Source organism: Melanotaenia boesemani, chromosome 2 (genome assembly GCF_017639745.1).
Source record: "Melanotaenia boesemani isolate fMelBoe1 chromosome 2, fMelBoe1.pri, whole genome shotgun sequence".
Taxonomy (NCBI): domain Eukaryota; kingdom Metazoa; phylum Chordata; class Actinopteri; order Atheriniformes; family Melanotaeniidae; genus Melanotaenia; species Melanotaenia boesemani.
In genome coordinates this window covers 31,358,384-31,374,239 of record NC_055683.1, presented here as the reverse complement: position 1 = coordinate 31,374,239, position 15,856 = coordinate 31,358,384, and the positions used below count along the sequence as shown (strand labels likewise).

Here is a 15,856-nt window from a genome sequence, read left to right as displayed (position 1 = left end):
GCCACTCCTCCTATGTTCGGGAGCACACGACCAAAAAGATTCAAGTAAGCAACGTGGAGGTGGAACGAGACCGGAAGTTAAGTTGGTTACGCAGTTACAATAAAAGCACAAAATCAAAATTCAATGTTTATCTTTTCACGTCAAACTTTGGACTGAAAAGAGCCCCTAAAACATCGTATGTAAGGAGCATTTCATTCTCAGACTGGATAACTTAAGCTCTCTAACCTTGGTATTATTTTGATTTATTTTAAAAAGCAATTAGTGCTGCTGAAAAGTTTTCTTTTTTGTGTACCATATTTTGCTTTGTCTTCTCAGTTTATCTGAAGATTTTTTTTATTTATCCACATCTAATAAGGGTACCAATATTACAGCATTCATTCATTCATTCATTCACTTTCTATACCACTTATTCCAATTCAGGGTCACAGAGATTTAATTTCATTAAATTTATTTTTTCAAGGTCAGATGGAGTTAACAATATGAAACAAGTTTCACATAAATGCTTTTGATTTAAAAAAAAATCATCGCCTTTTAAGTAAAATGTATGACATCAGGAGGATTTTGTCGGTTTGTATGTTTGTTGGGCTAAATTAACCAAATTCATTCACTTTCTCTTACAGTTAACGATACATTAATGTGGTCAGGTTTCTTTCAAGCACGTTCTGAAAAAAGCATAATGGTATGTAAAGAGAGGAGTGTCAGGACATCTTCAAGCTTTACAGAAGGAGCCTAAGAAGTTGAAATAGTTATAAGTGCATCCCACAAGACCATGTAAAACGTTTCTAGTCATGAATCTGGTTTAATTACTGATTTCATATGATAAAAGGCTAGATATATATAACAATGTAGCTTACTTGACAATGTCTTTGCAGTAAATTCCTTTTTTCATTGTCGCGTGGTATAAAATCACATTTTAGAATTGGAAGTTTCTTTTATTCTAGTAAATTTAGCAAAATCCCTGACATAGGCTGGTAAGATGCCAAATTTAATTTAAAATGTACCAATATTTTATTTTATTTTATTTCGTCCATAGATGGGCTGTTATTTAGAAATCCCAGACCGGAAGTTGAAGTATTTTTCCCAGTCTTCTTCACAGCTGGACCCTTCCAGACTTGTTGCGGTGCATCACTTTCTCTCCTTTCCACTTCATGAACCACATCATCGTGCTGGCTGGCTTCTGCTGGTCTCTCTCTCCCTGTCCTGCTGGCTGCCTGGTTTCCGGATGGATTTATCAAACTCCTTCGAGCTGTTGCTTTTCTTCCATGTAGTAATTTGCAGCCCTGGGCCGTTGGTGGATGTTGTTGTGGATCGCTACGACATTCCCAAAGTTTGTCCCCGAGAAGTGCGAACAGAAGATTTTATTCGTTATCACTTTAACGGTACCTTCTATGACGACGGGAAGAAGTTTGACTCCAGGTGAATTTTCTATGAAATGCAAAACTCAGAGCTTTAAATGAGCCAGCTAATGCCAGTTGTTTGTGATTTTGTGACCTAACAGACGCTTCAGTAACATCAGCACCATGTAGTGTTTGTTCTGATTGACGGACATGATGTTAAAAAAGTCTGTCCTAATCCTACAGCCATTTTCCTGATGGAGGTTTGGCTCACCAAGAGTTTTCTGCTGCTGATATAACTGCAAACGTGTCAACCTAACAGTGTAATTAGACGTATCCCTACCAAGACCATTGTCTCAGTGTTTCTCAGTTCTGTTTTTGCAGTGATTTAGTTTCCACAACCATAGGTGAGCCATTAGACACATTTTGATGCTTGTTGCCATGGAGATAGTTTGATTTACATATTAAAGTGTCATATTCTCAAACTGTAACTAATTTCACGTTGCTGCCTATACATTTCTGTCATCCAACTTCCTGCTTCTGCAGTCATGACCGAGGCAAAGCCTTCATCAGCCAGGTAGGACTGGGCAGACTCATCACAGGGATGGACCGGGGTCTTCAGGGCATGTGTGTCAATGAGCGCAGGAGGATCACAGTCCCTCCACACCTGGCATATGGAAGCATCGGAACAGGTGCAGAGCTACAACACCATACTCGCAGCACTTTGCTGGTGACTACACGAGCATAGTTTTGTACCAACCTGTGCTGCTGATCCCACAGGTGGAATAATTCCTCCAGACGCTGTCCTGGTGTATGATGTCCTCCTACTGGACATATGGAGCACAGAGGACAAAGTCCAGATCCGCACGCTCAGCAAGCCAGCAGGCTGCAGTCGCACCACAGCAGCAACAGATTTTGTCCGTTACCACTATAATGGCTCCCTGCTGTCTGGTGAAGCCTTTGATTCCAGGTGAAGCTGCAGTGTAGCCCACTTCTGTCTTGTATAAGCATCTCCTCCCTGTTTCTGTCTCTTACATGAAATTTAAAACTGTGTTTACTCAGTTATTCAAAAAATACAACCTATGATACCTACCTGGGACAAGGCGACCTCATCAAAGGCTTGGATGAGGGTCTTCTGGCAATGTGTGTTGGAGAGAGACGGATCGTTATCATCCCACCCTTCCTGGCATATGGAGAGAACGGCCATGGTACAGACTTATATGCAAGATAAACCCACTTAGGATAATTTAAGAATTCTAATATATTTCTCAGCTATAATTGTCCATATTCTGCAATGGACTGGTGACCAGGGTGTACCCTGCCTTTCACCTATTAATTGCTGGGATAGGCTCCAGCTTCCCCGCGACCCGTAATTGAGCATATCAGTAAGGAAATTGACTGAATGAATGGATGGTTCATATTTTTGTATGGTTTTGAATTATTTTATAGATCCATATTTTTCATTCTTAATGCCATGGAGTGTTTCTGTAGCATTGTTTGAGAGATAAAGTCTTTTAAAATTGATTAATTAAAATCCTGACACCAATCTATTTGTATATTTACCACTTCCTGTAAGTGTGCGCACAGATTCACCCCCTTTTTTAACTTAATTTAATTGACAGGTGACATTTTATATCAAAATTAGATTGATTCTGGAAATCTGTGGTAATTCTCTGCTTTAGAATCTATGCTTCTTGTATATACATATATATAATATAGATGTGCAGAAAGGTACTGTTGGAAGTTATCTGTAAGGATTGCAAACATTCTGCAGGATTTTCTGTCTCTGCAAGTTTCATATAAGACTGAAATGAGAAAACTGCCAGAAAAGAGACAAACTCACTGGGTTTTCTGTAAAGTAGACGATGTTAAGATAGTAATATTGTACAATGATGCCCCATTGCTTTCATATGTTGGAGATCTGCTTATCATAGTGTGGACACAATATGTCAGCTCCACATTTGCATTATTTAAATTTAGTGTGATAATGCTTGACAATGTCAAGAGTGTTGGTCATAGGTAACTGTGTACCAAGAGTTTGCATACTTTTATATGTGAGAGCTGTGTGCAGTCACAGTTGCTATGGCTGGTTGCAGGAAAGTGAGTGAATCTCTTCTAAATTATACAACCTCCTACTTGTTTAACCTCAGTGTCTCAGCTTTTGTTTCTACAACTGTGAGTGAGGAGGATTTTTTAATTGGTTGAAATAAATATTGATTACTAATCTCAGTAAAAGAAAAGTATAATTTTTGCTTCTGTTGAGTTGCTGAATCTTCTATGTTGCGTTAAATTCTTATTATAGATTAACATGCTTTTGTCCCAACAGGAGCCACTGTCCCCCCTCAGGCCACACTGGTGTTCGAGGTGCTGATGGTTGATGTTTTTAACCCTAAAGATGATCTGATTGTTGAGGTGAAGGAGGTGCCTAAAGGCTGCACTCGTAGGACGGTGACTGGAGATTACATCCGCTACCACTACAACGGGACCTTCCAGGATGGCACAGCCTTCGATTCGAGGTAAACGTAAAGCTTTTCATGTTTAGACAGTAAATAAAACATATTTATTCTGAGCTCTCGGTGTCACTCTTCCTTTAACAGCTATCAGCGAAACAGCACCTATAACACGTATGTTGGCATGGGATATGTGATTAGAGGGATGGACAAAGCTCTGCAGGGCTTGTGCATTGGAGAGAAAAGGAGGATCACAATTCCTCCTCATTTGGCTTATGGTGAAGAAGGAGTTGGTGAGTTTGATGTATGTAATTTCAAACACTTAAATGAAGCAATAGACCACAAGTACTTGTTTATGTTTGTAATGCTGTGTGTTTATTTTCCCCTCTGGTTGCAGGAGACCTCATTCCTGGCTCTGCTGTGCTGGTCTTTGACATTTACGTCATTGACTTCCACAATCCCAAAGATGCAGTCGAGATTAAAGTCACCCAAAGACCTCAGGAATGTAATATGACCAGTGAAGCTGACGATTTGCTTCAGTATCGCTACAACTGCTCCTTGATGGATGGGACCCTCCTGTACTCCTCGTGAGCGCCCTCTGCTGTTCACTCTGCTACACTGCATCCTCCAACTTCATGCATGTAATCATTGCTGGCTTCTTGTCTGACAGATTTCACTGGGCTTTGGAACTAGATGCATAACCATTTATGTATCCATGGCAACAGCACGTATGCTTGCATGGCTTAAGGTTTTGGTACAAGGCTGGTTTTCTCTAAGCTTGAAAATCTAAATTTCCTTTATTAAAAGTGATAACAGTCTAAGTGTTGCATTGCAGGGACCAATTTGATTCACCCTCAATCACAACTCTAGGAGCCAGTAAGGTGATCTTGGGTCTAGAAGAAGGTTTGGGGGGCATGTGTGTGGGTGAGAGGAGAGAAGTGGTCATTCCTCCCCACTTGGCACATGGTGAAAATGGAGGTCAGCTCTTTGACATGTTCAGATGCACCTAATTTCCTGTTTGCCTGTGTTTCATTAATATTTTGTCCCCTCTGTACGGATTCCTCCAGCTGGAGCAGTTCCCAGGAGTGCTGTGCTCTTCTTTGAACTGGAGTTGGTGGAGTTGCAGAAAGGTGTGCCTGAAGGTTACATGTTTGTGTGGCTTGGAGACGCCCCCGACCCTCTCTTTGTTGCTATGGACCTCAATGGAGACAAAGAGGTCCCTCTAGAGGAGGTACGTAGACAACGAAGGTCTGCTCTAATTATTCTGCTAAAGTTAGTATTTTAGGGGAAGGAGGGTGAAAGAAAGCAGTAAAATGCTCTGCCTGTCTCTTTTTTTTCTTCAGTTTTCTAACTTTATAAGGCTTCAAGTTAAAGGAGGTAAAGGTCGACTTCGGCCAGGGGTCGATGCTGAGAGCATTATTAAGGACATGTTTGATCACCAGGACCAGAACAGAGATGGAAGGATTGTGGAAGATGAACTGAAAGTAAAGGTGGAGGAGGACTCTAAACAAATGAGACGAGATGAGTTATGAAGGAAATGTATGTTTACATGAGAATGAACGGGCAAACACATGTTGTAGTTATGTTGCCATTCTGGCAACTGTCTTGGTATTATTCTGAAAATGTTTCAGAAGTTGTTGAGCCTTTTTTAAGGTTGGTGCTGAATTCAACACCATTTCACATCTACAGACACATTACAGGGAGAGCATGTTTTCTATAAATCATTAAACATGTCTTTTTTGTTTAAATCTATGCAGTTATTTCAGTTTTGCTTGTGGGAAATGTGAAAATGGCAAGAATGGAAAATCCACATGCAGTAAACAGTAAATGGAAGCATCCGTTTTCATCATGGTACGAGTATATGCCGAACAGGAAGTTTCCACAATCATATAAAATAACATTGCAAAGCATTTGGGCTTCAGCTTCCTTAATGATCCATCTATAAAAAAGCCAAATGACTGCTTAAGGTAGTCCATGTTTTGCCTCTAAACTTCCTAAAAACCACTGGTTGTAAAGTATGTTCTATTTCAGAAAAAGATGTAATTCTTTGTGATGAAACAAACTTTTATAATAAAAAGTAATAAAACCTCCTTTTCATTCATTCTGTACAAACACAACCTTTTTAAAATGGTCAGGCAGAGTTTAATAACACACATATGAAACCCACATTTTATAATCAAAGAAACTGGGACATATGAGGTGAACCTGAATTTGAACAAAAAGAAAATCCTGTCAAAAATAGGATGGAAAAAAACAAAAAGAGGTTTATTAAAACCTTTGCTGCAGTGTAGAAAGTGACACTTGGTGACCATATAACTTATTTTAATGACAAAAATAATTCTATATTTTTTTGTAAAACCTTCACACATCTGAGGTAGCAGTCCTTACAAATATTATAGCCTCTTAAAATTTTTCTGTTTCCCTAGAAATACGAACAGCTGTCATAGTTGAGAATATTAATACAGTGGTGTAACACAAGAGAAACAATAGCTGAAATGTGTTTTAGGTATCAGATGACACTAGAGAGGAGCTTCATTGTACAGAAAGAGACTCGAAAGTGCTTTTAAAATAAAAGCATTGTGCGTTTTTCTTTGCCATCTCGGCATCTTACAGAAACCAATCAGACATTAAAAGGAACAGCAATGATCACATATAAATTTTAACTTGGTGTTGGTTAATACATATTTCCACAAAATTCAGTGTGGTCCGAAGCCACTTTGGCTAATGGACACATATTATAGGGGTGATGATGTTGGGAGTTAGCTGTGGCTTTGAACTGGACTTAGAAAATCACAAAATGTGCCGAAAGACCCAGATGTGTGTAGGTTTTAGTAAAATAGAAAATAATCATGTTACATTCCTAGCTGGTCATTAATACAGAATCCCACTGGCACGGTCTGAAAAGGAGTCTCATTGGCTGAAGGTCCTGGAGTGTGGCGTGACCAGTGGAGAATCAGCAGCTCACTTGTTGCCAGTGAGATAGAGGAGAACAGCATTAGGAACATCCAAGGTTTCATCCTCTACTAACACAATGTCATATGAGTCCAAGTACGACTGCTTCCTTTCTTCAATCTAAGGAGAAAATGAGAGCCATAAATTTTCTTACGCAACAATAACGAGTAACGGAATACGTGTTTGTTTTTTTTCTGTTTTTTTTTACCTTATCATTAAGGAACCCAATCTTGAGGATGTTTTCCATATTCTGAACTCCATCAGCCATGGCCAGATCCCCAAGAGAGTCTCCCATCAACAGGACATTGGGCCGTGTCCGTAGCTCCTGGAAATGGCCTGTGTTGAGCAGCGCACCTTCCCTTTTATTGTAGATATGAATCAACTCTCCCTTGAAAGCCTTCAACACCCCCTGTCAAAAAAAAAAGAGTCCAGTTATTATTTCACTCCCTGCTAGTGTGATAAAATCATAGTTTTTGGAGTTAGGAACTCACAGATTCATCAAAGTCCATGTAGTTGGAGAAGACGTTGACATTGGGATGGAAGACGCCATTCTGCCTGATCACCTCCTCCAGGATGTCTCCTATTCCAGCAGAGAAGATGAGCAGAGGGATGCTGTGCTGGTGCAGGTGGTCAAAGAAGAGCTGGTAGCCATCCCTGTTTAAGCATTCACTCATTATTCAAGTATCACATGACAAAATGCTCTCAACACTTAAAACTAAAACAAAAACTCCAGCTTTGATATGTACTGACCTCAGTTTGGCTTCAGACTCGTGCACTGCTGTGGCCAGCAGGTCTTTCCTGATCTTCTGCTCCACCAGGAGCTCATGAGCTTTGGTCCACCTGTGAGATATAAGAGCAGCATAGTCTTTCCACACAGTGAAGCAAATGAATGCTTCTCAAAATTAGTAACCCAAAGCAGTAGTGAACATAATTTGTGAGGGATACTCACCAGTCCACCATTAAAGGTAGCTTTTGCTCTACAGACAGTGAAGTGTCAATCTCTATTGGGTAGTAAGTCTTAAGAAGCTCATCCAGCTGGGGAAGACAGAACAATATTCTTAAAACTAACTAACTTAGTCCAGTGTGATCATGGTTATGTTTACTTTCTGAATGTTTCCATTTCTCTGGTTATTCACTAGATGGCAGACAGGGTCGGTGCAGGACAATTGCTAAATCACTGATTTTGTCACAAAAATACACGAGATACTGTCTGAAAACTCACAAATACAAATGTTAAATCTATAAAATGGAAAATGCATCACTCTCTCACATTTTAACTGTGACTTCCACATAGAGGAAAACTCTGTAAACTGTAAACTCTGATTGTTTTCAGACAATCTGTGCCCTGAATTTAAAACCTGAGTAAGTTTGTATTAGTTATAATGTATGTATCAATGCACACACGTCACTGCCACTGCTCAGTGTGCCAATGTAAGTTCTGCTTAGCTAAATAATATGAAACAACTCGGAGGCACATGCTTTATCCATTTCCACTTTCTGCAACAACATCTAGTGTTGCAGCAGATTAATCAGTGACCCAGTTCTGTTTCGACCTGGTGTTAGCATGCATCTTGACTGATCCAATCACAAGTGAAGAGCACTTAGTAGATGTCTGAGTGCAGTCAGGACACATAAGGATATATTCACATCTAATTACTTAGGACACTTTTGTTCACATTTATGTAGTAGTTCAGTCTGAGTGGAACGTGCCCTGTGCCACACAGAAGGCCCATATGCTGACCTTGACATGACCCGACAAAACAGATGAATAGAATGCCTTTTATTGTCATTATACACATATACAATGAGATTAAGCAGTGGAGTTTCCTGTTAGTGGTTTAGAGGGCCTTGCCCTAAATAGGATCCATATACTGTTTGTTACAGGAACGATAACGCTTTTATGTGAATCAACCCAATTAGAGAGAATAACAATAAAATAATAAAAAATGAAGGTACAAACGCCTGCTCATTTGAAATGATGCAATCTCTGGGAATACGTTTAAGAAATTACTTTTGGGGGCTTGAAAATGCTACTAAGCAGTACATCTACCTATCCACAGCACCTGTTTATACGGGGGAGTTGTATAGACAACAGATAGGGTGTTAAACTTTCAGTGAAAAAACAGCAATATTCAGACAACAAGTGCCTTAAGATCACAAAATGATATTGTATTTGTTACATAACTAAACTTATTGAAATGTTCATCAATAATTTTGCAATAAATGTGACTCAGGCAAATTTTAAATGTCTTTAAGTAAGAATGATATAGTTCAGGCCAGTGAATGCGTCCGTGAATTTAATGAAACATAATCAAATGTGTTGATTAGCTATTTGTTACTTAACTATGTGACATAAGTTACATATTTATTTACATACAGAGCATAAAACTGAGATCTGATTAAGACTGGCCAATTAAAACATATGTGACGGTTAACGCCAGGTGTTAAAAGACGTGCATAGAGATGTCTACTTGTGATTGGCTCACCAAGGATGCATGGTAGTTAAAGAAAACAACCCAACTGATACAAAACCTGCTTCTGTTAAAAAGTATCTTCCCTACCTTTTGTTTGCAGTCGTCTGAGATGACTTTGCTGTTGTCAAGAATATCTGCAATTAAAATGCACAATGACAAGCTGCACAACATTAAGTCAAAAACAACAAATATGTAAACCCGGACACTGTTTGTTAATTCTAACTGTTTACAACAAAATGTTTCACTTAAATAATAATAGTGATGTTTACATTTGTTTTATTTCTTTATAAGTTACAGGGGGAAAATTTCTGGAATAGACTCCAGATTAAAGTGTGGCATGATCTGAAATTACGTTATTTGGAAATTAAGATTAACCTGTAGTAGAAAAATTAGATGAGACAGAGCATCATTTTAAGCATACAATATCATCTGCAAAACACTTGCAGGCAGTGAGATGGGCATGAATGGCTTCCAGTGGCTTTGGGCCACTGGTGTTTATTGATGATGTAACAGCAGATAAAAGCAGCTCATGAACCCCATTGATCAAGATTAAGGAGTTAAACGTCCTGCAGTAGCTCAGTGAATCACATCATCTCGGCCCAATAAAGCAGCACTTGGTAAAGACAATGCTTAAGGCAGAGAGGTCCATAAATAATCAGCAACTGGAGACAACCGCATTCAAAGTTTTTTTTTTTTTTTTCTAACAAAGGGTGAAGGGGAATGACAACTTTTAAGAGAAACTAATATGAGAATGCACTTACTGTGACAGGTTGGGCACCGTTTTCCGTTGAATGAAAATCTTGTTAGGGTCATATCAAAATCTGAGATGACCTGGATAAATCAAGAATATTATATCAAGCCTATAATATGTTTTCTTATCAGCTTGATCGCTTTAATTATGGCTGTTAGAGAAGATACCTGCAGGGTATTGGACCCAGCCTTCAGCATAGACTCCATAGTCTTCTGTACCCTCTGAGGGTCTTTCATATACACAGAGGGCTTTGACAGCTCTGCAATCTGTGCAGATAGTTAGAATAAGTGACTGAGGCAGGGAAAGTTAAACAATACGATATACTAAAGTTATACAGTCAACAAGATTGCAGTTGTGCTAAAACAAACAAACAAAACCCCATCACTCATTGACTATTTACGCCGTACGGTTTAGCTAGTACAGTACAGTAGTAAGTTAGCGATAGCGAGAGTATGCTTTAGCTAGTCAGTATGCTAGTTCATTAGTGTAGGTTCAACCTATATATGCTCAGTGTTTCTCAAAAAAGTTTAATTTATGATATTACCATTTCTTTGAGGGGGGAGTACTGTCGATTCGTTTAGGTTATTTAGGTAAAATACGTGTCGTGAGCTGTCAGGCTTTGCTGGATAACAGAACCTTGTGTTAGCTAGAACGACACTGTTGCTTTCCTGTATTTTCGAAGTGTCGGAATCTTTGGAGGTGACACTCTAATCAAACAATGAAGAAGTTAACTGCGCGTGCTCATCATATCTGAGTGACTAAAACGTTAACATTTGTCATGTAATAAATGTTAGCATCTAGGCTCTCTCACTCATATATTTTAGCAGTTTTAGTTTTATTTTTTATTACGAACATAAACAGATACTTGAAAGCAACATTACTCTTTTGTAACTCCAAGTTACCGCGGTGTGCAATCTTCCCCCTAAACCAAAAGCACTGATTTAAGGTTCCCACCGACCTCTCATGCTGGACTTTTCAATTAACGAAAACAATCCTGTTTCCTGATCATGGATATATTTTAAATGAGTAAAGAAAATATGTACAAATGATTAATGTCCATATTAATAACCTACTGTTGTCTCCAAAGGAGCATGAAGTTGTATCTTCAATGCAGAACTTTGTGTGTCAGCAACAGAAAGCTTGTTTTCCTACAGTAATATCCAACAAAGCAATAATACATTACACGTGCATCGGTCTTACAAAACAACTTTAATTGCAAGTGATGATATTAGCATTTCTTACATCCAATATAAGGACACAATATGAGGATATCACATGCAAAACAAATACATAGCTTATTTCAGTTAATATTTGCAGTGCTATTTATATTGGTCATAAAGTGGAAATGAATATCATTTCTGCGCTCTGTAACCTTGATGCTGTACTAAGCACTTCACAGGCTGATTCTGAATGTCAGTCAAAACACATTTATATATCAATTCCCTTTTGTTTTGCCTTTAAGTGTGATTCCTTTTTCATTCCATCTCTAAGTCTCTTTGGTGAGCAACAGGAGACAACTAAACAGCACATCCCCTGTCCAGTATACACCTGACTGGAAGTGAATTACATCAAAAGAGGATTTAACAAAACATTTAATGTTTGAAACAATCCTGGTCATACTGATAACACTTTTTTTGTTTTCCAAAGATTAAATCTTACTTCCTGGAGGCCGGTTTAAAAAGCATTTCCAAAATACAATCACTTTGTCTGATATGACACAAATGAAATATGCAAAGTCAAAGTGCAGTAGCAATTTTAACTTATATGCCTCTTTAAGACTTTACAATTAGATGTTGAAAAGTGCAGATCCAGGGATACTTTTGTCATTCTTTGCAGAGCGATAACTGAACTTGTGCAAACGCAACTCTTAAGCATTCCTTCACTCACACATATAAACATTTTCTACATTTCATATTTAATGAATGGGAATTCATTTATAAATAGAGCACAAAAGTGCAAAAAGAGGAATGATTAAGCCATTAGCAGTGATTTGGTGCTCAATGCAGTGGCAGAATAGAATGCTTAAATGTCATAAAGGAATGATTTTATAAGATCTTGTCACATCTTTTTAGGATTTTACCGTTTGCTCATTATTTCATCTCTTCAGAAACCTGGAGAAGCCTTGCAAGTGTTACACAATGAACAAATATTACCAAAATACACTGTATAGCTGTTGAGTAGAAATGGCAGACAAGATATTTTTTTTACAATAAAAACAGCCTTTCTGTCAAATTCACATTAAATATTGAAGCTGTAAAATAATAAGCAGAACCTTTCTAATAAAACTACTAAGTTAGGCTTTTGGACTGATGTTACACTTCCATGAGGAGATTGTCACAGTGTTACAATGGAATGATGAGGCTTCATTAAGAATGTAGGAATGCAATTATTACTGATGTCACATATTTTTCCTCACTACAGGCATACAATAAAGGAATGTAAAATATTATAGAAATGTATACATATATAGCTTTATACTATTTATGTACAAATAGATAAACAGCATCTATACCAACATAAAAAGCTAAAGCATATTAAGTTTTTGGCTGCTAAATAACACTCTTATTCACATGTTTACATCCACCTTACCCTTCCCACAGACCACCAACTAACACCTGCCCACACAATTCATGGCTTACACAGATCAGTTATCAATACAACACAGCATGAAAGTGAATGCTAGAATGTTAAATGAATGAAATCCAGACTGAAAGCAACATGTTGCACCGTAGTTTTTTTTTTTTTTTTTGTATGAGTGGGTGTCAGTGATGGCTGCGGTGGGATGAGGTTTTGCTGTAAATCTTCGGACAGAGCTACGGAGTACATGGATGGAGCGGATGCTGAATTGTTCAGCACTCTATCTGCGACTGGAGCTGCCGACGCAAGGTGAGGGTGCGGCGATGAAGCTGCTGCATCTGCTGCATGCGATCTCTCTGGCGAGCCAGGTTCTGGGGCATTGGATACCGCTGGCAGCCATACAGGAAACGGTACGGGATGCGGACATGGCAGGCGGTAGCTCGACAGCGAGGCTGAGGCATGGGGGGCAGCAGCATCCAACGCTTCCTCTCAGCACAGTAGCGGTAGGCTTCCTTGCGGTACTGCTTGTCCACGTCATCGCTGTTCTTCCAGCCTCCAATAATGAACACATCCTCGTCAAAGTGGCAGATAGCAGCACCCTCGATGCTGGTTACCTCTGGTGGCAGGCTCTCAAGAATCTCGTCAGATATGCGCACACTAATCTTCTGTCTGGCAACCTCATCCCGCACTGTGTAGCTTTTGGGGCAGCAGGAGGCTGTGTGGTAGAAATTAGTGGAAGCCACAGCCATCTGGAAGATGCAGTAGTTATCAATAAGTGGCAAGGAGTCAACATCCTGCCACTGACGACTCTCTGTGTCATACCGAGTGGTTACAGTCTTCAATCCATCCTCATTATCCGTATCCACAGGTGTGCGTGCCGTGACATACACATAGCGATCCTCAACACTCACTGCCTTCACATCTCGCAGGATCTTGGGAGCAGATTCCAGATTGTGCCACTTGTCCTGCTCAGGCTCATACACGCTAACATCTTTGAAACCTGGACTGAAATTGCCATGACCGCCAATGCTGTACAGGATATCCTTAATGCAGGTTAGGCCAAAAGAGTGCTTACGTGTGGTTAAGTTGCTCACCTGCTCCCAAGTGTTGCGATTTGGGTTGTAACGTTCCACCGTCTTAGCAAAGCCTGGCTCCATAGAACCAGCTACATAGACGTGGGACTCTGTAGCAGCGATGGCGTGCCCATCCAGGTGGTTGTGGATGTGAGGCAAGTTAACCCAACGATCCTCATAAATGAAGTAGCCCACACACTCACTCAGGTAGTCCCCTCCCTCAGACACTCCACCCACTACCATGATAACGTCCATATTCTGGCCAAAACGAGGCTGAAAGGAGGCCATGTGGGAGGACCAGAACTCCATATCTGCTGACTTGAGGTTTTCAAAGCGAATAGCGTGACCCTCTACAGCCTCTGACACCAGCCGGAGACAGGCCTCATTGGCAGCCACTAGTCGTTCATTTTTCACCACCCTGGTCAGGTAGGTGGGCTTGATCTGGGGCAGCCTGAGGAGACGAAACAGTTCCTCAAAGTAGCGGCTTCGCTCTTCTGGGTTCTTCTGCACCCACTTCACCACAGCTTCAAATAGCACCTCCTCTGAATCCACTGTAATCTCTGCATCTGACAGCCAGTCACGAACCAGGTGAAAGGGGAGTGTGTAGAACTCCTCATCCTGGATAACTTTGTGGAAGTTGCGGCGGATCATGTCTGCAGCACGCAGAGCCAGCTGGTCCAAAGTGTACATGTGAGCTAGGCTGTGCACTGCTACACAGTTAGTTAGGCTCAGCTTCTTCTTGAGAAACTCTCCACAGAAGTCCTTCAGTTGCAGCAGCAAGAACCTAGCATGAAGTAAGCATAGAAAAGATACATAGAACATTAGAAAACGAACACTTCCTGTTTACAAGATTATAGAAGGCTTTTCGGATTTGACCTGAAAGATAAGGCTTTGTTTTCTGCAAGCAGTACACAAAACAGGTACTTCAAAGTAAGAGCTACTACAGAAGGTCTCATGCATTCTCACGTGACTGACTGAACATAATCATACCTGTCTGCCAGCTCCAATACTTCGTGTACATTGCAGGTGCTAACGCGTATCTCTCCAGTGTACATATACTGGATGACACTTTCCACCGTCTCCGGGTCCGGCCCCAGTTCTGAGCTCCATTCTTTCATCTCCACCCTTCCGGACAGGGACTCGGAAAACTGCCCTCCCAGCAGTGGTGTGAAATAATCTGTGGCAGCAGCCAGCACAGACCTGTGGGCTGAAAACTCGCAGCTCTGGACGTTACCTGTAGCCGCCCCGCTGCTGAAGGCCAGCGTCACGTCGCAGAACAAACCCTGCTTCCTTTGCTCGTTCTGCCGCCGAGACAGCTCTGAACAGTGGGAGGAGGAGGTGAAGTCCTCGGCCTCTTCCGCGTCTCCGTCTCCGGCAAGCGCACTGGGCGTTCCGCTGCCGCCACCACCGTTGCTACTGCTTCTGGCGGTGTCCTCCGGGTTGGGGGCCGCCGCTGCCATTCTGCTGCCAGCGTTGGGGGTGAGCAGTGGTCGGAAATGAAGTAAACTAACGACGGAAAGGAGGCGACATACGCAGCCACACATACATGGAGTCCAGACGGAGATAACCGTTGAAGCCCGTTTCGTATTCGTTGCGTCATATCCGTGATTTAAAGGGGACCGTTAGCTTTCCACCTGTCTTATATCCCACATTATTTTGCTATAATGTTATAATATATTTCTGTAATTTTAAGAAATTTTTCATTGTTTAGTGGAATTTGTCCTTAAGTTGTCCTCTAGCACCCAAACGAGACAGCAAAAAAATAAAACGAAGTGCACGAGCAGCTATATGCACAACTAAATTTCAGCCATTTCAATTTTATTGAAGTTTTATGTGATTTATTTATTTGGTAGATTTAAAAAAGAAAAGTAGATTCTGGTGTGAATTTGAAACAACTGTCAGATAGACGGAAATGACCAATAACAAACTAACTTCACAGCGATTAACACAGGCAAAATCGTGGACATGCGCAATAGGGGAAAGGAGTGGCTGCGTGGTTGACGTAAGTGACGTTCCCACATTTGAGCAGCAGAAAGCATGTAGTAGGCATGTGTTATTATTCTTCAGGCCTAAAAGTCAGGTTAACAAAAACATCCAACTCTGTACAAAAGCTTTAACACTGACCACGTGCTACATTATAATTTTTTTTTCAAAATGTGATAGACAAGCCACTTCAATTTAGAAATACAGGGTTTCCAAAAATCCAAATTTGCCATAATTATATTGATTAGACATGCAAATAGAT

At 40.4% G+C, this 15,856-nt stretch overlaps 3 protein-coding genes across 4 annotated transcripts; 1 reads left to right on the top strand and 2 right to left on the bottom strand.

Moving 5' to 3' along the window:
• Window positions 1-1,100: 1,100 nt before the first annotated feature.
• On the top strand, window positions 1,101-5,874 carry fkbp10a (FKBP prolyl isomerase 10a). 2 transcript variants are annotated; one of them, XM_041972924.1, is made up of 11 exons: window positions 1,341-1,416; window positions 1,581-1,741; window positions 1,881-2,026; window positions 2,115-2,304; window positions 2,397-2,542; window positions 3,661-3,850; window positions 3,932-4,077; window positions 4,182-4,371; window positions 4,620-4,762; window positions 4,852-5,015; window positions 5,128-5,874. In XM_041972924.1, the coding sequence occupies exons 3-11, from the start codon at window positions 1,939-1,941 to the stop codon at window positions 5,314-5,316; spliced, it is 1,446 nt and encodes a 481-aa protein (XP_041828858.1). In that variant the 5' UTR covers window positions 1,341-1,416; window positions 1,581-1,741; window positions 1,881-1,938; the 3' UTR covers window positions 5,317-5,874. The 2 variants fall into 2 exon arrangements, with proteins under 2 accessions (XP_041828849.1, XP_041828858.1); XM_041972915.1 differs by lacking the exon at window positions 1,581-1,741 and having other exon boundaries at window positions 1,101-1,416.
• Window positions 5,875-5,903: 29 nt separating this feature from the next.
• LOC121631837 (cytosolic 5'-nucleotidase 3-like) lies at window positions 5,904-10,852 on the bottom strand. The gene is made up of 9 exons (XM_041972935.1): window positions 10,506-10,852; window positions 10,129-10,227; window positions 9,972-10,041; window positions 9,298-9,344; window positions 7,686-7,771; window positions 7,487-7,576; window positions 7,228-7,390; window positions 6,945-7,145; window positions 5,904-6,856 (listed from the first exon to the last, which is right to left on the bottom strand). Exons 1-9 carry the CDS (start codon window positions 10,506-10,508, stop codon window positions 6,746-6,748), a joined length of 870 nt encoding a protein of 289 aa, XP_041828869.1. The 5' UTR covers window positions 10,509-10,852; the 3' UTR covers window positions 5,904-6,745.
• A 299-nt stretch (window positions 10,853-11,151) lies between these two features.
• On the bottom strand, window positions 11,152-15,231 carry LOC121628965 (kelch-like protein 11). Its single transcript, XM_041968409.1, has 2 exons — window positions 14,602-15,231; window positions 11,152-14,395 (listed from the first exon to the last, which is right to left on the bottom strand). Exons 1-2 carry the CDS (start codon window positions 15,153-15,155, stop codon window positions 12,811-12,813), a joined length of 2,139 nt encoding a protein of 712 aa, XP_041824343.1. The 5' UTR covers window positions 15,156-15,231; the 3' UTR covers window positions 11,152-12,810.
• Between the last annotated feature and the right edge of the window lie 625 nt (window positions 15,232-15,856).

Coding starts and splice junctions, on each gene's coding strand:
- fkbp10a (XM_041972915.1), top strand. CDS start 1,223: ATGGATTTATCAAACTCCTTCGAGCTGTTGCTTTTCTTCCATGTAGTA. Junction 2,027..2,114: donor ATATGGAAGCATCGGAACAG/GTGCAGAGCTAC, acceptor CTGATCCCACAG/GTGGAATAATTCCTCCAGAC. Junction 2,305..2,396: donor GGTGAAGCCTTTGATTCCAG/GTGAAGCTGCAG, acceptor GTGTTTACTCAG/TTATTCAAAAAATACAACCT.
- LOC121631837 (XM_041972935.1), bottom strand. Junction 9,345..9,971: donor ACGGTGCCCAACCTGTCACA/GTAAGTGCATTC, acceptor TTTTAATTGCAG/ATATTCTTGACAACAGCAAA. Junction 6,857..6,944: donor TTGGGTTCCTTAATGATAAG/GTAAAAAAAAAC, acceptor TTTTCTCCTTAG/ATTGAAGAAAGGAAGCAGTC.
- LOC121628965 (XM_041968409.1), bottom strand. CDS start 15,155: ATGTGTGGCTGCGTATGTCGCCTCCTTTCCGTCGTTAGTTTACTTCAT. Junction 14,396..14,601: donor GTATTGGAGCTGGCAGACAG/GTATGATTATGT, acceptor ACTTCATGCTAG/GTTCTTGCTGCTGCAACTGA.